The sequence below is a fragment of the Hemiscyllium ocellatum genome, chromosome 39, assembly GCF_020745735.1.
Source record: "Hemiscyllium ocellatum isolate sHemOce1 chromosome 39, sHemOce1.pat.X.cur, whole genome shotgun sequence".
In the NCBI taxonomy this organism is placed as follows: Eukaryota; Metazoa; Chordata; class Chondrichthyes; order Orectolobiformes; family Hemiscylliidae; genus Hemiscyllium; species Hemiscyllium ocellatum.
In genome coordinates, this window is record NC_083439.1 from 25,383,835 (window position 1) to 25,404,591 (window position 20,757).

Below are 20,757 nucleotides of genomic sequence, written 5' to 3' on the forward strand. Positions count from 1 at the left end.
ATGTATCTTTTTCTAAAATTCCATTTCAGGAAATGGTTTTGTTAACCCTCGTGCTTCGCCTGGCCTGCTCTGCTCCACAGGTGGGAATGGATTAGGAAAAGTCATGCCCACAAAGTCTCCGCCCCCTCCTGGTGGAAATGTTGCAATGAACAATCGTAAGCCAGACCTACGCGTGGTCATTCCACCAACAAGCAAAGGCATGATGCCACCTCTGGTGAGTCCATTAGAAAACAAAACAGTGTAAATTATATCAGTGTCATCATCCGTACCTGTGTGACTCCATTTTATTGTGCTACTTTGGAAATCGTAGGCAGAATGCCTCACAAGGAAATGTTCTGTCTTTTGGCTACAAGATTGAGAATGGTTTAGAAGTCATGCCATTGAATGTTTAAGATGTTATGCAGCAAAATAATTATGATCTTTTTTAATAGCACATCAACTTACATCACAATTGTATCTTTCATGCACCATAATACCCTGAGGTAATTTTTTGGGAGCTTGGCTCGGAAAAGTGGTCAAAATAATGCCCAAGATAAAGGCTTGTGATGAATTGAGAAGAGTCCAGGGTTGAGGGGACAGGATGGTGAAGTTGGATAATAGTAGACCAAATAAGCCAGCATTGGATGTGGATGCATGTGAAGGAAGTTGCATGGACAGTTTAGAGGAATAGGTCCGAGAGGAATTGGCAACAACAGGACAGATGGTTATGCAAGATCTCCTGAAAGACAAGATCCTATCTTGGAATTGGCATTAGTCTGAGGTGGATCTGGGAACAGCAGTTAGTTACAGTGGTACTGGGACATGGTTAGGACAATGCTCAGGAGCTGGAAGCAAGCAATCTTGGCAACGTATTCAAAGTGGGGTTAAAGGGAACAGAAGCACATGCCCGAGTGAGACACAGAACTACAACCTGGGGAAGGTAGCAGAAGGCAAGCAGCAGCATATGTTTTGTAGTGAGAGCAGATCTGCACTCAGATGAGTGAACATTAACATGTTTTATTAAACATAACTATGTACAGGAGAGAGCCTGTCTGAGATCCTCCATACTCAGATCCTGGTTTTATCTTGTTCTGACATTAGCATGACACACAGGTTCTTATGTATATTTTCAGTTAACCTTTTACTCAATACACCTTTCTAAAGTTGATCTATTGCAGTATTTTGCTTTGTGTAGGACTTACATTGACCAATTTATACTATGACTATCATCAAATTTAGGGTAAAACAGAAAGTTAAGGTTGGTGCTGTTAATGCTGACTTTATTGTTTGAAAATGACAGCTTTGAGGACAGCTTATAAAGTTTGAATCGGAGGAGAGTGTGGATTGAACACCCCAGGTGCTGTAATTGAGGGATATGAGTCTAATCGAGAAAATTAACTGTGTCTACATTGGAAAAGATGTAAAGGAATCCAGGGAGTGTGTGTCTGGGTCCCATGAAAATCTAAAACAAAGGCCAAATGTTAGTGCTGCAATTCCATTTCAGTATAACAAATTGATCCTTTTTTTTAGAAAATCAAATAATTAAGATTTTGATATCAATACCTTTGTATTGTTAGATGATCAATTATGAGTAATGTCAGAAACAAAAACAGAAATTGCTGGAGAAGCTCAGCAGGTCTGGCAGCTTCTGTGGAGAAAAGCAGAATTCACACTTTGAATCCACTGTGACTGATTTAAGTTTTTGCTTCAGATTCCCAGAATCTGCAGTTCTTTGTGAGTAGTGTCAGGGTCATTTTCACTCCCAATAACACAGTATGTTTATTTTATATCTGCTTTCTGCAGTCAGAGGAGGATGAATTGGATATGGTAAGTCTGATTGCACCTTGGAGAAATATGTTTGTGATTATACTTGGTCTTGAAGAGATTTGAACTAATATTAATTTTTGTATGATATAGTATTGTCAACTGTAGTACCGCATGGCTTTGTGTTTGAAGTGAAAAGTCCTTTTTATTTCAGTGTTTATTGTGTGGAATGTCAGTGCATTGTTCCCTCACATAGAGAAAATATTTCAATCACTGTTTTTTGAAGTAGCTGTTAATTTTAAATCTCTCAAAAGTTTGAAATTATACGTCATTATTCTTTAGCTATTGGGTGTAAACAGAACTCAAAACATGTAAGACAATCTTCATTAACACCTATTTACTAATTTCTGTGTATAAATAGCATTCATTAACACATCAGAATGTAAGTATAGGGGGGGGATGATCCTTTTGTCTAGATTTAATAGTGCAGCTTGCTTTTATTTGAGTTATTGACACCCTTCTTCCTTACACATGTCCATTATTATGTTGCTCGGTTGTCTTGCTCAAGTCCCATCAATGTATTTTGATTGGAAATTCAAATTCATTTGGACTCGATTAAAAGTGCTGGATTTGTTCCTCAATATAATTAATTATTATCACCATTAAATAACGCTGTTTATCTGCTAAATACAGTTGTACTTATTAGTCAGTACTAGGTTCTGTCACCATCAGTAGCTTTAAGGCTTTTGACAGCTTATACCTTCCTTTTCATGAAGGATTATCAATGAGCCTATGAGTTTAAATGGATGTGGCATTTTGAAACTTATTATGAAATATTTCATAATCTTTTTTCTTCACGCTGTTGGGCTGTTTGTGATTTTCAGTATATAAATACTTGATTTAACAACTGAGTCAACAACTACAACAGAATAATTTGTTTAATGATAACTCATTCTGTTTTTGTTTTAGAATTGATATTTCATTTAACATAATTTACAGGAATAATATCTTTGCTGCTTAACTGTTAATAAGGTATTTCGACCATTCATTATTATTTTAAGAAGACTTTTTAAATACTCTATCTCCACTTCCTCCTTTCATTTTGATACTTTTCCTACGTAGACCATTATTCATGTGTGAGCCTTAGTGACCTGGGTTGCTCAGCAGCAACCAGGTTAAACCTGAAGCTAATGATAATACGACTGTGTTGTCCAGGCAGAGTCCAGTCGACTCAGCATAGACTGGCTTTTGGATCTTCTAATTGCCGCTTGAACTTATCAAACAGCTGACTGCACGTTACTTAGAGTCCTAGTGCTGCTGCTTCACAATGGCCATAACTGCTAATGGAATATTGCAATTCTGTATTCTTTCCAGGACTCTGGAAGTAACCTCAGTTATATTGCAGTATTCTGTCCCAACAAAACAGAATGGGCTGTTTATGCAGAGTTAATGAAAATTTAGAAGTCATGCAACACTAGGTTATAATCTAACAGGCTTATTTGAAATCCCAAGAGCTTCACCTGATGAGGGAGCAGCGCTCTAAAAGCTTGTGATTTCAAATAAACCTGTTGGCACCATAACCTGGTGTGGTGTGACTTTTGACTTTGTCCATCCCATTCCAACTCCAGCATGTCTACATAATGAAAGATTAAAGTAGGCCTAATACTGAAGTTTGCAAGAAACAAGGAAGCTGCCACATGATTGTATCAGTCCTGCAAAGAACCAGCACAGATCAAAAACAAAGCTCTGGCTCTCTTTATGGTCTTGTATTTTTTTCTGTTCTCCATTAGAAATATTGTCCTAGTGGTAGCATTATCAATTCAACATAAACCTGTTATGGGATGCTTTCAAAGATGCTGTGCAATTGAAGAAATCTTCATGAGGAAGGATTTCCTCTCCCTTGATCTTTACTCTGTGTATCATTCCACCTGGTGGTCGGGTGGAGAGTTGACAAAACCAGTGAAAGTATGATGGTCTCCAACTCTAGCAGCTTTCTGTTCTAGAATTAAATACTCAGGCTATTTCGGTTCCTGTTAAAATAAATTGTTAGACTGAGCAGAGTTGGAGTGTGTCTTTTAATTCTTCTACATTACAAGTCAAATAAATGAGATGCAGAGTAAACATCTGCATTTAGGGACATTTAGGTCCCTCTTACATATGATTTTTAACTTGATTGTCCAAAATGAGATGTAATGGTGATTTATGCTATAACCAATCCCCAATCCAGCATTTCCATTTATTATTAATCCTTAGTGGCGTTCAACTTCAGTATGCACATCTGTTTTCTTGCTTCTGTGACGAGCCTCTTCATCCTGTAATTTAATGTGGGCTAATGAAATGTAGATCAAAAACAACTTTTTTTAATGAAGGAAACAAATATATTTGCATTTCCAATAATTCTTGCATAGCTTTGCACATGGAAAAGCCTATGTTACATGAAAGTGCTTCAGTGGCTTATGCTTGTGTTAAATAACTTTTTAATTTATTTCTAGAATGTACAGAGGATAAGCAGTTCACAGTCTACACAGACTCTTGCAACTCCAGTAGTTTCTGTTACTACTCCAAGTCTACCACCACATGGTCTGTTGTACTCGACATACAACACTGGTAATCAAACAATATTGATTCTTATTCATTATTGTCGACACTGAAGTACAGCTACAAAGAAATTAGCTTTTTCAAATGTAAATATTAATGTAAGTGACATTGCTTGGATTTTGTATTCAGTCAAGATATAGAAATGGAAGGTTTTGGTGATTTAGCTATTAGGTCTGAGAGAATCTATCTATGAACATGTTAAGGTTTTGATGTGGGATCTACTGATTCTGTTGATTTATAGTGTAGGTGAACTAAATCTGAAAAATTATCATTGGAAAGTTATAGTATTGATATGTCTTGTGGAATGATGATATAAATGGATGAACTCAGGTACTCAGTACTATATATAACCCAAGGATGTTCTGGCTGGGTGAATTGGCTATGCTAAATTGCCTATAGTGTTCAGGAATGTGTTGGTTAGGTGCATGAGTCAGGGGTAAATCTAGAGTAATGGGGATCGGGTTTGGGTGGGATATTCTTCAGAAGGTCGGAGTGAACTTGTTGGGCCGAAGGGCCTGTTTCCACACTGTAGGGATTTCATGATGATTCTATGATAAATTACACCAGCTAAATACAAATCATTGCTTGTAAATGTCTGCCTCCAGGTCAGAAAGAGTCCAACATTAACTAACCAACTTAGCAAAAGAGAAAATTAATACGCTCTAATTTCTGGAGAAGGATGGCCATTTTTTCAATTTTGTCCCCCAGTTTTCTGTAAATACTCATTAATTTTTTTAAACAATGTGTATAGGTGAATTTCTACAAAAAAAACTCTCCATTGATTTTTAATTGGCATATTACAGGCTGTGGAGCAGTGGGAAGTAAATGCTATTTTCTAAAGTTATGATGTTGACATGTTGTTAAAAAATATTAAAACAAATAATAGGCTTAAGTTTGTGAGAAGATTTGTAGCTCAGGTGCTTGTTAAGTGCTGTAAAACTAAAAAGTGTGAAACTAGTGCAAATTTTCTACCCCATTACTAAGATCAATCATATTACTGATCAACAATAGTACAGCATTTCTATGTGATTGAATCATCAAATGTACATGCTGGTGAGGCAAACCTGTTTAATGTTTGATTTTAGCATAATATTTTGGTACTAGCTGTTGATTACCATAATGTAAACCAACCTGATGATTAAACAGAAATGGGTTTAGCATTCAACTGCTGATCAGGCAAAGGGCTGAATTTATTGAAGTCCATTGTGGCTGGAAATATAGTGACCAGTCCCCTTAATCACAGAGACTGAGAGAAGGATCGAGTTTGGGCTTCCTGTCTCCTGCTGGCATTATTCCAGTTAGACTCATTAATAACTCAGTTGACACCCATTATCCTGAGCCCACCGTAACTTAATGGGGCTTCAGGAAATTAACAAAAGCTACAAGATTGTAGCTTGTGCTCTTGAAAGGCAACCCAATAATCTTTGTGTCCTTGTCAAGTGACCTGGAATTGGGGACCCCCAACTCAGTCCCCTCTCACCTTCCAACATCTTTGGTTAGTCTCCTGGGCCTAAACACTTGGCCATTTGTTTTATGAAAATTAACAGGCAATTTAAGTGTCAGTTGATTGACAACATCAATGTTTCCAAGAAGAGCTTCTCTCCTTTTACAAAGATTGCATCTTGCACTAAATGCTGGCTACTCTGACCTTTTCGGTTCAAGACCCATCTCTTAGAGGTTCAGTTTAAGTGATTGTCTCGAACGGTATGGTGAATGTGTTTATGATAACATAGTTGCGGGCATGTATGCAGCTTTTCAATGTGGAACCTTATTACATCTAAAGCATTCAGATCAGACATATTCATAAAATTGGGTTGTTACCGTGCTTTCATTTTGTTTTAACAAAGCTCAATTTTTCTCAGCTGCATGATGTGTAACAAGTTAGATTCAATTTTAGCCAAAATCTAGTGAAATAAAATTGTTAATGAGTCAAATTGTTCATTATATATAATTATATAAATATAGGAGTAGACTCCTGGAAATTTGACTGAATTGTCTCTAGATTTTTCTATCTGCTAAGCCGTAGAACTGGCCTTTTCAAATCATTTCTGTTAATTAACAATTGATGAAGGTATTTAATGCACAGTCATATTGCAAGATAATTCTTCATTGGGACAAGAAATGAAATTAAGCTTCTGCCTTTCAGTACTCACTGGAGTAGTTGCTATTTAAAGGTACATATTCATGTGGAGCCAAAAGTAACAAAATGATTCCCCCCCCCCCCCCCACCTCTATTTCATTTGCAGATTATTCACTAACCAGCGCTGACTTGTCTACACTATCAGGATTCAGCTCACCAGGGACATTGTCATTAGGGCCAGTGTCTGCTTGGCAGCAACATCATCTTGGACCAGCTACCCTCAGCTCACTAATGTAAGTCAGGCCTTGCTAATACAGCTTGATAGATTCCTGATTATATTGCAGATAACTTTGTGAGTAGAAAATAAAACCTGAAAACTATTGTTATTGGTATGTCTGTGATCTTTAGCTAAGTGCAATGTGATATTAAGCTATGCAGATCCAGATGGACCTAGGGTTTGATTCCTAATCCATGATGAGTTAGCTGATCGTAACTAAGAAAGACTGGCAGCATTACAAGAAGCCTTTGTACCTGGCCTACAGATGTGGAGAAATATGCAGGGTTCCTGTGGCTGGGTCTCAGCCAGCAACTCTTGGCTTGAATACCAAGTAGGATAAAGGATGAGGATATGATTGAGCTTAGCTTTGATGCTGCAAGAATCCTAAAGGCTACAGACACTGAGTCTATGCATAAGTAAATCACTATTTGTAATCACTGTACTTTTGTGAGTCTTCATTAGTTCATGTTTTCCAAAATAGGAATTACTTTAAATCTACTTTAAAGAAAATATGCAATCTTCCGAGAAACTTCTCTCTAATAGTAAACAATATCATTGAAAGTCTCTTAAACTGATCAGAGCTCAGCTCATTTAGCCTTCCTCCATATTTCCTGACTATGGAGGAGATCTTTGTGATCATTTGAATGTAGTATTCTCCCATCAAGAAAAGGGTTTTGCAAGAAAAGCTCAGCAGGCCTGGCAGCATCTGTGATGAGAGAGTCAGAGTCAGTGCTCAAGTCTGATTTGACACTTCGATGTTGAAAAGGGGCTGGAAAAATGTGTTTTTTATACTGTTGACAGAGTGGGAAGGATGAGCAAGTGGAACAGATGGTGATGGTACCTCGAGCAAGAGAGGCTGGGGAGTGACAGATGGAGTTTAATTTAGATAAATGCGAGGTGCTGCATTTTGGAAAAGCAAATCAGAGCATGACTTATACACTTAAATATGAGGTCCTGGGAGTGTTGCTGAACGCAGATTCATAGTTTCTTGAAAGTAGAGTGGCAGGTAAATAGGATAGTGAACTAGGTTTTTGGTATGCCTTCCTTTATTGGTCAGAGCATTGACTATAGGAGTTGGGAGGTCATGTTGCAGCTGTACAGGACATTGGTTAGGCCACTTTTGGAATATTGCGTGCAATTCTGGTCTCCTTCCTATCGGAAGAATGTTGTGAAACTTAAAAGGGTTCAAAAAAGATTTACAGGAATGTTGCCAGGATTGGAGGATTTGAACTATTGGGGGAGACTGAACAGGCTGGAGCTGTTTTCCCTGGAGCTTCGAATGCTGAGTGGTGACCTTTTAGAGGTTTGTAAAATCATGAGGGGCATGGATAGGATAAATAGTCAAGGTCTTTTCCCTGAGGTGTTCGAGTCCAGAACTAGAGGGAATAGGTTTAGGGTGAGAGGGGAAAGATATAAAAGGGATCTAACGGGCAAGTTTTTCACACAGAGGTGGTGCGTGTATGGAATGAGCTGTCAGAGGAAGTGGTGGAGGCTGGTACAATTATAGCATTTAAAAGGCATTTGAATGGGTACATGTATAGGAAGGGTTGAGAGGGATATCGGTCAAGTGCTGGCAATGGGGCTAGATTAGGTTAGGATATTTGATCAGCATGGACGAGTTGGACCGATCTGTAAATCTCTATGACTCTGTGACAAAGGATATGCTAATGTGATGAAGGAGGGGGAAAGGTGTAAATGCTAGGTGTGAAAAGAAGAAAATTGGTCAGGTTTGCTGTGAGCAAAGCCAACAACACCGACAAAACATGTAGTCAAAGGGTTTGTAATTAAAATGTAGGACAGAAATCAAACCCTGCTGTTGTTGAACTCAATGTTGAGTGAATCACAACTACCTGATGAAGGAGCATTGCTCCAAAAGCTAGTGCTTCCAAATAAATCTGTTGGACTATAACCTGGTGTTGTGTGATTCTTAACTTTGAATTCTGAAGGCTGTAAAATACGTATGTGGGTAATGAGATGCTATTCCTCCAGCTTGCATTGAGAATTGGAACCTCTTTCCAGGCCTCTGCTAGAAATGTTCATATGGAAGCAAAATGGCTTGTTGAAATTACAAGCAATGGGTCAGGATCATTCTTACCAATAGTTGAATTACTTCACAAAGTAGTCACCTGCTGTGGTTGGTCTTGCCAGTGTAATGGAAACTCCATTGTGAACAGCAAACACAGCAGACTAGATTAAAAGAAGGAACAAACACACAATACAATTGATTTCAATTGTTTTTGGTTTGGGTTTCTTTCCTGATAACAATCAGATCATATAGGCTGGGCAGATGTTTGGTATGAGCTCCCCATCCCCTGTTTTCAGAACGTTTAAGTCAGAACATCATTTTAATATGTCATTGTCTTGTAAAGTCCTGCATTCATCACAAAATGCCTCCACGTTTCTTCTCTATTCTTTTCAATGGTGGCCTAACAAATGGTGGATTTTCTTCCAGATTGTTCATAGCGACAAAGCTCACTCCCTGTACTTTCAGTTTTCCCATCTGGGGCATGGGTTGCATTTCAGTGTTGCTAGTTCAAATATAGCCTGCCCCTATGTCTCCAATTATTCTATTAATTCAATTCCAGAGATTAGAGCTGCAACATTACTGATTTCATTTGGAACATGCTTCAATAAAACTTGAAACCAAATGCTTTCCTTGAAGAAAATGATCTGAATGCCAAACACCTGGCACACTTGTAATGATTTCTTATTTAAGGGCTACTTGGGTGATCTAGCATCTATCATGGAAGTAATTTGTAAAAGAAAATGGCCAAGTGCCATTTTTTAATCTATAAGGTTCTCTCAAATGATGATTAACTTTATTGATAAGTGTTTTCATTATGAATGAGATCTCAACACCACATAAGGTATGTGGTCTTAATGCATAAGTCAGTGTTCTAACGTCAGCTGCACAGGTTGACAGATGAGAGACCCTTGGCTTCATCCAGGAGCTCTGAAAATAAAACAAAGTTGCTGGACATTTCCTTTGTTTAATAGAAGTATTGCAATCTGATATCAGTTCTCAACTTACTGCATCCCCACATGCAGGTGTAAATAATAATCTCTGACTGATGGGTATGACTGTTCACTAGATATTTATTGCCTTCATGTCACTTCAGATTCAATCGTTAGGAGGAAGAACCCTAAGGGAATATCCACTTCTACTCATGTTTTATACAATCCTGACATTTGATATCTTTCTTCAAGTCTTTATTTTCCATTTCTCTGTGTGTTCCAAGGTCAAATAAATAGAAATGGAGTGTCTCCTGAAAAGTGGTTATAATTGAATAACACTTGAATGGAGATATTGTACATTCTAGGTACTCTCCCAGTTAAAATTGGGTATTCTAGAGCCATTTTTAATTCTGGGTCAGAGAGTTGTGACTTAAACCTACCTCAGGGCTTGAGTACAGAATCCAGACAAACTGTTCACTGCTGTGCACAAAGGCATGTTGCATTGTTGAAAGGACTTTGTTTCAAATTAGATACCTAACTAGGAATCCAGCTGTCTGCCCCCTCAGGTGGGCGCAGAGATTTCATCGGAATATTCTGAGAGCAGGGAATTTTTCTATGTCCCGGTTAATTGTTCCAAACAAATCCCAGCAAGTAAACTGATCAAACGGATCAGCTTCATCATACGATTGTGAGATTTTGAATGACTGGCATGTTTGATAACATGATGATCATCATTGAAAGGAAATTGGTTACATAAAGTACTGTGAGCTAATTCTGTGTTAAATGCACTGTGGATAAAATTTATAAGTAATTACATATAGGATTCAGTCATACAAGCTTGTGTACATGATGTCTAAAGGCTAATCATTTCAGAATTCCACTTAGCTATAGAATAGGCTGATTAATCTTCTGTTCAACAGCAGATTAAAACAATGAAAAGCATCAACAAAGCACTTGGACCATGATAGTCAGTACTACCAAAACTCAGCCTAAGCAGTCAAAATAAACTTTTGGCCAATACATGGCCTGAATGAGGGTCTGTGTCTTTGGCCTTCTGCCTTACTTGTTTGGTGGGGTCTAACTAGATAACAACAGGCAAATTGCTCAGTTACCCAATTAAATCACGTTGTTTAAATCACTGTGTTCTAGAGATTTGCAATGCGAGAGGGGCGGCATGGTGGCTCAGTGGTTAGTATTGCTGCCTCACAGCACCATGGACCCGGGTTCAATTCCCACCTTGGACAACTGTCTGTGTGGAGTTTGCACTTTCTCCCCGTGGGTTTCCTCCCACAGTCCAAAGATGTGCAGGTTAGGTGAATTGGCCATGCTAAATTACCCATAGGTAATGTAGGAGAATGGGTCTGGGTGGGTTACTCTTCGGAGGGTCGGTGTGGACTTGTTGGGCCGAAGAGCCTGCTTCCACACTGTCGGGAATCTAATCAAATCAATTGCCTCAGTCTTTTTGTGATTGGAAACTTTGGATTGGCTAATGGGACATCACACTATTTCGAATGATTACTGCCACTCTCTGGTTCCATTTCTGATCTTATCATCAGGTGGTGCAGTGGCTGAAAAAATCCCCAACATTTTCAGTGAGGACCACAGAACATTGGAAATCATTTTTATCCAAACAAAATTAGCAACATCCATAAATGTGTGATTGAAACACTGTGAACAGTTGAACGTTTCTTTTTGGTAACTGGAATTTGGTTGATGGCTGTATGTGAGTGTCAGAAATCACCCTGCATGATTTGACATGAAAACTAGTCTCCAAGAACCAAAGCTGCAGTTTAGTATAGTTTTAATCTGAAACCTTTTCCAAAGTTGTGAAGAAATCCAACAGTAGCCATGTTACACTCGCGTGGATTATAAAGAAACAGTAAGAAGATTATAATTAATTCTACTTTTTGATCAAATTCAGTTTGAGCTCAGACAGCATAAATGTCTTGTGATATTACAATATGTTTTGGTTTGTTACAATATATTCATATTGGAAATAAATGGCAATTGATATGATTCTGTTACTTATTCTTGAAGAACTCTTGAAGGAAACCCAATGCAGGTACTTTCTGGCTTTAGATTTTACACAGTGCTTTCTGCTTTGTTATTTGTAGGCAGAATGTTATGGTCTGAAACCTGCTCATAAAAGGCTACAGTTATAACATCACTGCATGACCAGAATAATCCTACCTCCTTATGTAAGGAGGAGATGATGGCTGAATGGTAAGGTTACTAGATTAGTGATCCAGAGGTCAAGGCCATTGTGGGGGACATGGGTTCAAATCCCACCATATCAGTTGGTAGAATTTAAATTTTAATTAAATTTTAATTAATGAGGGCTATTGGAGAGTAGTCTCAGCAATGGTGACCAATTATTAATGGTGTTCATGGAAATCTGTTAGCTTAACTGATCTGGCCTAAAGTGTCTTCAGACTCTCACCATTTGTGGTTGACTCTTAACAGTCCTTTGAAATTCATTGGTAATATACTCGGTACAAGCTCACTAAGGTGTGGGTCATAAATACAGATAAACCTCGATTATCTGAATGGCACAGGCAGGGAGTAATTTGTTCAGATAATCAAATGTTCGGATAATTGAATGCTGGATAACACACAATTTAGCCAAGCATCAGGATAGTGTGGTCTTGTCCGGATAGTCTGAAATTTGGATAATTGAGGTTCCTCTGTACTGGCCTTGCCAGAGATGCCCACATCCCATAAAGGAATGAAGGAAAGGAAATGTATCTGATAATTCTGCAGCAGCAGATTCCATGTTGTTCCACACATCTTTTATAAAAGATTTTAATCCAGTTAAACCCTATAGTGTGCTTTTTGAGGTTGTAAATTCGTAGACCCAGGATGAAAATGTGTTGAGAAGTAAAATGCTTGAGGTGCCAACTTCTGAAGGTCAGTAGATATTGTAATATGATTACTCACTACAGTTCATCATGGTGGAAGATCCATGAAGATTTTCTGCTAAATTCCTTTTTCCTGATAGGAATCTACTTGGTCTGTTGTGTTGGAGAGAAACCACCTGACAGTCTAATGAGATGAGGTTCTTATTTTAAATAAGATGCAGTTTATTGCATATAGCAACTAGTTACCAGTTACATTAGTACGTTAGATATTGTTAGTGTGAGTATCCCCCACTTAGCCCATGTGAGATTATCATATTGGGTTGTGCTTAATGCACTCTTCATTATTAACCCTTACAGACGCTTACAAACATATACAACTGATGCATTTCCTTCCTGTCAGGAATGAAGTGCCTATATAGAGAGCTTGGACACAAACTGTACTCACTACTCACCCACCATTCATGACATGGACCAGTTCAAACCTAGCTTCTAACTGTTCTGAGAGCAAAGCTGTTAGTGTGGGTTATTATCTGAAACACAAGAATCCTAGTTTCATGACATTGTAATCATTTTTAAATAATTGCACCAGAATTAAACTGATGCAATTTAGCAATTTTGAGGCCAATGAATGATACCGATGATCTGCTTCAGGGAGAGAAACAGAGGTAAGATCGTCTGACTTAGCATGGAAGCTTAAAGGAACAATTATTCGAGGTTTCTCTCAGTGGACTGCAAGAATTTCCTATTGGTATGTATAAAGGAGGAAGCTCTACCTGTGGTAATTAATTCCCTGTCATCTTCCCCTGAACCGATCCTTTGCCTATGACTGAGAAACAGTCAATAACTACTCTGTTCTTAGATTACACTGGTGTAAAGCTGGAAAATTCCTGTAGCAGTCAAATAGGCTGTGCTATTTTCCTCACTCCACTAATGGTTTTTTTAGCCAGTTGCTTCTGAAAGTGTAAGTTCATGACATGTGAAATCTTCCAGCATGGAGCCAGTGCACTGCAAATCCGTGACAGCTACATTTTCCCTGTTTAATATGATTGCAGTATTCAGAACTAGTCTGCAAGGGGTCATTTCAAGATTCAACTCCCCTACACTTGTGGGTCTTTGCTGCTCCACTTTGAACGGTATGGTGGCTCAGTGGTTAGCATTGCTGCCTGACAGCGCAAGGACCAGCTTCGTTTCCAGCCTCTGGCAACTGTCTGCATGGAATTTGTACATCCTCCCCATGTCTGTGTGGGTTTTTCCCACAGTCTAAAGATGTACAGGGTAGGTGGATTGGCCATAGAAAATGCCTATTTTCAGGGATATAGGATAAGGCAATGGGTCTGGGTGGGATGCTGTCCTGAGGATTGATGTGCACTCAATAGACCAAATGGCCTGCTTCCACACTGCAGCAGGGATTCGATGATATGCTTCTGGGCTCCCATTGTCACTTGTCTGGCGGTGGGCTTGCTCACTGACTACTGCTGCTTTTATAAATCTTGGTCTGCAATACGTTGGGGCGGGGCGGGGGGAATGTAATTTCAGTTTACATACATAGGCTGAACAATTTTGAAAAATTCAACATCTCAGGTCTGCAGTTTTATTTCACTATTGCATAGGGGAAGTGTGTAGATGGTACATGCCTAATCCTCACAGTGGAATGACTTGAGATCAAGAATTTGTAGACCAACATATATTCAGATTATTATCATTCAATGTAGAAATATAACTGAAAATGAAAATTATGTGATTTGAAGCACTTAATCAAAAAAAGCAGTTTGAGCCAGATCAAACTTTGAAATGTATTATTTGCTTATCATGTGCAAGAGTCATCAAGCTCACCTCTCCTATTGTTAATTTTCTGCAGAGTTAACAGTCAGTCACTTCAGGGTTCGAACCTCTCGATCAATACCAACCAGAACGTTAACATCAAATCGGAGCCAACCTCGCCCCCTCGAGACCGGATGACACCTTCAGGTTTCCCTCAGCAGTCCCGACATGACACGGGACGTTCGCCCGTCGATAGCCTGAGCAGCTCCAGCAGCTCGTACGACGGAAGTGACCGCGAGGACCCTCGGGGTGACTTTCACTCACCCATTGGACTCGCAAGACCATCCACAGATGATCGAGAAAGCCCATCTGTAAAACGCATGCGGATGGACACATGGGTGACATAAAGCCCCCTTTTTGCTGCCGTTTTGTAGTATCTCTTTTGTTACAAGAGAAACTGTCCTTACATATCTAAGACAAGGACATGGAAAATGTATAAGTTAATCAGGTACTCTACAGTGCAAATTAATTGTATATTTGCAGGTGTCCCACATTTAAATTTTAGTCACTGTCCCAGTCTGGCACTTATTTGTATTAGCTGTTATCTTATACTGGTTTGCAAAAAACAAAAAAAATTTATATTCAACCCTACCATGCTTGCAAAAACAAGACAGTTGGTTGTCAATTCAGACAGTGTCCTGTGTGCGTGTATAAAAATGGTGTGGCTAGTTAAACTTTCTGCTTTGTAGCAATGAAGCTGTAGAAAGAAACGAGAGCAATACTGTACATAAAATAAATTTATGATATTGAAGCTGGCATGGGTCTCCGTCTCTTGAAGAAGTGTTATAAATTGCACGGTATGGAGCTGAGGTGAGCAGTTCTTCTTGCATGTGCAAAAACAAGTTGTAAAAGTGGCAACACAATTTATTAAGTACCTTGAAAACATGCATTAAGTACCTGCATGAGAAATGAGGAGACTGTTGGTGAATATAGCATTAAGAGAAACTTAATATATTAAGTTATAATTGGAATTTAGTTAAAGCTCTTTTATGTTAATGTCTGAAATCCAAATTTGATTCAGATCACCTATATATTTTTATTAAAAGAAAACATAATACCCCAACTTATTATTGACTATATAGAACTGTATAATTTTAAACACATTCAGCTATGAAATTATTTATGTATGCCAAAGTTGCATGTTGATGCTCTCTATAGATATGGTTTTATCTTGTTACCTTGGCTTAGATTTTTGCTTTTTTAAAATGCAGGCTAAACCTTTAAAAGCCATGAACACTTGCTAACCTATTGTAAAGAGAATTTGAGCCAAATGTTGTGTATATAGCATCTTAACTATATCACCTTTGGTGTCAGTGTACAATGTATTGTACGTTCACCAGATTAAAGTATATTTTTGTGGATTATCACCAACTTGACAGGGCAAGATCCTTATGAGTAGAGTATCCACTGGTAATTACTATTTTGTTTAATATGCTGTACTTCCTTGGGTTTTAATTATTATATATGGCATTTGCAAAAAGTAGTAAAAGTTTTATTTTCCTCAATGGCAGTGAATGTGTACAATAATTGTTATTTCTGTGCTGTATGGTAATGCTTTACTATACATATAAAAAGCAGATCCTAAATCCTGATGTTATATTTGTCATGCACAAACTTGAAAACAAGTTCCTTATATTGTAGACTGTTGTGGATGGAATTTCACTGCTTTATTCAATTACACTTTTCTGATATAAGCTGCCTTTTGTGATAATTCACTGACAGTAGACACTTGTGGTTCTTAATAAAAAAAACCTGCAGGGGAGTAGTGCAGGTGAGTACCTTTTGAGAGTAATAAAATGTAAAAGGTTTCTTTTATATATTTTAAAAAAAAGGATTGTTCAGTGGTGAGTGCAATAGATTTGACAATCAAAGGGGAAAGGCCTGAGTGCACACTTGTAGAAATAGAGCAATAGAGTAAGGTTTTTACCCCTTGAATGGACTGACTTGACGACTCCCAAATGAGCCAATGCTAATGGCACCAAAGGGAACCAAAATCTGTCATTTCATGGCTAGTTCATCCATCGTAATTTAGTGAACATACCTTTAAAAATATATTACATGGAGACATGCAGTTTGCAAACAGGTTCTGGGGACACCACCGTCAGAACTGGTCCCTTTATTCTGCCATCTGTTCTCCATTATAAAACCATCTCCAAAAGGCTTGAGAAACTTTCAAGGGTATGACATTGTACTTATTAAATTTCTGCTAATAGATTGCCAGTTATTAATGTAAAATGGGCAATTTGGCTTTGGCAGTTTTGTTCAGAGTCATTAATACACATGAGGTCATTTGTCCCATTGAATCCATGCCAATCAATATCTGCCAACATATAATAGGGAAAACGTTGTAGCTGAATTGACATTTTACATGGTTTATAACAGACTCCATTCCTTTATTTTATAAAAAAGAGTGAAGCAGAATGTGTGTAAGCATGACGGGCTATCAAAGTTCATGCTGGATTTACAAAAATTGTTTTGTGTGACTTGTATTCCTACAAAATGTACTCATGATATGACCATACTGCTTTTCGGTTCTTAGCAATAAATATAGGCATGATATTCATTATTTGATTATTTTTAAGAGGGGAATCTAACATTTTTGGTTAGGTAATGTTTGTAGATAAGAATTTTCAAGTTTCCCTCAAATATCAATTCATTATTTTGTCTAAGGTGTGTTTTAAGCTGATTTTATTCTGTTTGGACCTCCAATAGAATTTGACACTGAAAGTAGTATGATATTTTTCATTTTAACTTTCTGCCCACTTTTTTTTTTGTTCCTACACATATTAACTAGTTGAAAATGTGTTCAAAGATAGATGAAATGAGGCTAATGCTACTGAGGCAATGGTAGGAATTATAATTTGCTCACTCACTGCTGAACAGACCTCTTTTAAGCTGCAGAAAAGCAGCTGAGTTGTGTAATCTGCAGGACTGAAAAGAAATAGGCTTTATTGAATTATGCATGTTAGAGGAAACTTTCTGTACATTTGGTAGGAAGTTTGCTTCACATTTACTGTGTCTCCTTGTGTGCAATTTGCCTTACATGATGGCATCGTTTACCTTTTGTTCACAAATGATAACCAGTGTCCTACGAAGTGGGCATCAATGTTGCATAATTGTGTCAGTGGCATGCATGGTTTAGTACAAGAATTACATTGCTATTAGTTGATATCTTTGTCTACATTAAGAAATATTTACTAGTTTAATTATCAGTCTTTTTAAAAAGAACTTATTTAAATGTATCACTTCCTTTGCTACTTAAGACCATTTCCCATGCAACTCCTGATGTTTTGTACAGACACTCAAAAAGTTTTAGTTTGGATTTATAACCAAGTTGGAATGGCTCCTTTATAAGCCAGTGCAATGCAGGTTTGTGGGCTGCTTTGAGGAAGTGGTCACCTAAATAAAGTGAAATACTCTATTGAAAGACCATGTCAGTTCTGTTGTTGATGGCCATTGTCCCTTCTTAGAAGAAAAGCATAAAACTTAAAAGAGCTGGCCGTTTCCCATGTAACGCCTTTAAGGACTTTTGAGCTAACGTGGTAGCAAACTGCAGCTACTGGAAGGTACAGCAAATAACTTGCAGCTGGATTCAAATGTTTTTTGGAGTTACTTGCCATCTAATATTTGCAAGGAGAGGGAATCCTGCAATCTCAGAAAATAGGTTCTGCAGCAAATTCAAGGCCAAATTTCTGCTCATTCTTAATCCTCCAGGTTTTGGGGTTTTTTTTCCCCTGCTAACCGAAAGGATTTTGTTTGGAAACATCTGTGTTAGGTTGTGAAATTATAGCACACCTTTTGCACTGTTCTCAAGTCATTGAACTGTTGGAGTTCACTGTTTATCACGGGGTTTTAAAAAGTCATGTGACCAGTTTCCTGAGGAAAGTAGAACTTTACCTTTTGAGATCTAGTTTTCAAGATAGTAGAGATGAAAGCATTATGTAATTAACTTCTGTAGATGCATGTGATAGATTTGTTATTGTATCCTAAGCAGTAACAAACATACAGCTGAATACTGTAGAGATCTTTATCTGGAATATGAGCTACAGCAGTTGATTTTATGAGTATAAAAGTCCAGTAACACTGAAGTGCAGCATGCAGAAGTACCTTAGGATGGCTTTTCAGCTCACTACGAGAATATGTTGAATTTGAGTCTACAAATTGAACACACATCCTGGTAGAAATTGGGATTTCAATAACAATGCATTACTGCCAACCATTACATTTTAATTTAGACTTGTCAGATTTTTATTCAATTGTGTAAAATGTCAATACTGTGGGCAGTAAGAAAGTACTAATCACTCTCAGGGTAAATTTTAAATGTTTATTTACCATCAGCTTCAGTGGTGTCACAATCCCTTGGGGGGTTTTGTAGAAATTTAAATAGGACTTAAATCCTAATATCAGGCAACTAATGTGAAGGAGTAAATTTAAAAAAAACAAACACCCTTACTTTAGATTTAATCAGTTACTGATGTACTGGGCCTATTATGCTTCAAATATTTTATGAAACTAAAAAGGTGTAAATGGCATAATTTGGGTTAATGCAGCCCAGAGCAATCCCTAAATGCAGTGCTTATCTGTGGAATCCAGGGATATATGAAGGCAATGTTTATTTGCACACAAGAGACAGTAGACGAGAACTCAAACTTCCTGTCTCTGGACACTGTTTATGGAAAACTAAACAAAGTATGCAAAGAGAAAGGGAAGAGACATGATTTTCTTTTGCACAGACTTTCTACCCTCTGCTGTGCAAGACACTGCTTTGCAAAATATTTAAAATGGCTTTTATAAAACTGATGTACCTGTATTTGGTAATTGTTTGTTACTTGTAGAGATTACCGGAGCTGTTCACGGTTTAAACTTTAAGCCTGTTGGCAGCACAAGCTGGACTTTGTTGCCATCATTGAAACAAATATTGATGAGACTTTAAGTTAACCTGCAATTTCCCTGAATGTGTTGTTTTTTTCTTCATTATACAAAAATAAGTGAACTTTTTATCGGATGATAACAATTATGCTAGAGATTGTTGTAAAAATTTGTACCCTGCACTCACTTAAGTAAAGATATTGGCTTTTACTGTGTATTGCGAGTCCATGTCAGTTATTCAGTGTAAAGTTAAAATCAGTAGGATTAATAATTTAAATTTACATGTGTTTTATCCCTTGAATGTGTTTATTTAAGGATTAGAATTATTTAGGATACATTATGGAATAAACATTTCAATTGTGGTCATCCTCTCAATTGTATATAATCTTGGCTGGCCACATTTTCACAACACACTTTGTCGCAATAGTGTATCTTTTGATTCCGCTGATAGTCTCCATTAAAGAGCGTAATAGTTCATTTTTTGAATTGACTCGCAGAAACGTATATAATAAATGATCAAATATTAAAAACAAAGCAAGAAGTTAGAATTTCTAATTTCTGCTACGGCACCACATAAATGTAACCTATCCAATCAAGTTCAATATAGACTCTGCTTCAGGAACATGTCAGTCAAAGAGTAGGGTGTGTGTTTCTACTTCAATACTGAATATATGTTTTAAAAACCTGTAATGAACCACCAAGCCACATTAGAGATAACCTAATTGTTCTAACTCTTTGCTTTAAGGAGAGCAGTCTACATACAACTTAAAAAAAAGCAAGAATGAACAGAAGTTAATAGGACTAAATTTGTCAGAACACTTTTGTGCTGATCTTAAACAACTAATATGCTGTTGTTGTAGTACTAGTGTTCGTGAGGACAGGTTAACAAGAGTGAAGATCGCAATGTGAATTATTTTGTAGTTCCTGTGATTGCTAAAGTGCCTAAGTACTATATCTCATTGCTTTCAAAGATTACAGCTGCAATTTATTTTCCCTAGACTACAGAGGAGCAGCTAGCTTGGTAACAAACGGTTTGTTACAGCCAGCTGTTCAATGGTGCTCTGAGTGGGGAATTATCCATGTAGAAGTGTACTCTAATTTCCAATCCACCTACCTGATGGAAACTGAGGGCAGGGGAATAGTTTTGGTGTGACTGTTGAAATAAGCAACGTAACTAACCTCCTTCTGATATTATTTCAATGGTGAGCCCTTGTTTTTGAGTAAGCAAGCCAGTCAGAAGACCATAGAGTTGTTCCAAGTGCAGATACAGACCTGAATTTCTCCCCCCACCCTGAGTTTGAGGGCCAAGTGATAGAGCAGTGGATGGAATGTGAGGTACATGTTCCTCATGGTCTCATAAGAAAATCATAGGCTTCCCAATACAAGAGTGCTTCCACCACTTACAGGCATCCCTAGGTGTAACCTACCAAGAACTCAGTCTCACTTGAGTGCTAACTTAGTGGATCCATCTGGGTTTAACTGGCTAGCTACAAAGGAATGGACTCTTGCAGCATTCCATCTTGTTAAGGGTTTGCGTACATTGTGCCTTTGGGATC

The 20,757-nt window shown here is 37.8% G+C and overlaps 1 protein-coding gene across 18 annotated transcripts in view; it reads left to right on the plus strand.

The window, feature by feature from the left end:
• Positions 1-15,088, plus strand: part of mef2aa (myocyte enhancer factor 2aa) — a 224,971-nt gene extending 209,883 nt beyond the window's left edge. For 15 of the 18 annotated variants that reach the window (XM_060853187.1, XM_060853188.1, XM_060853178.1 and 12 more), the window contains 5 exons: positions 30-214; positions 1,783-1,806; positions 4,236-4,350; positions 6,588-6,714; positions 14,370-15,088. In XM_060853187.1, the coding sequence (XP_060709170.1) occupies positions 30-214; positions 1,783-1,806; positions 4,236-4,350; positions 6,588-6,714; positions 14,370-14,679 (761 nt within the window). In that variant the 3' untranslated portion in view covers positions 14,680-15,088. The remainder of the gene's footprint in view (positions 1-29; positions 215-1,782; positions 1,807-4,235; positions 4,351-6,587; positions 6,715-14,369) is intronic. The other 3 variants (XM_060853193.1, XM_060853194.1, XM_060853192.1) reach the window with 1 other exon arrangement.
• Positions 15,089-20,757: the final 5,669 nt, after the last annotated feature.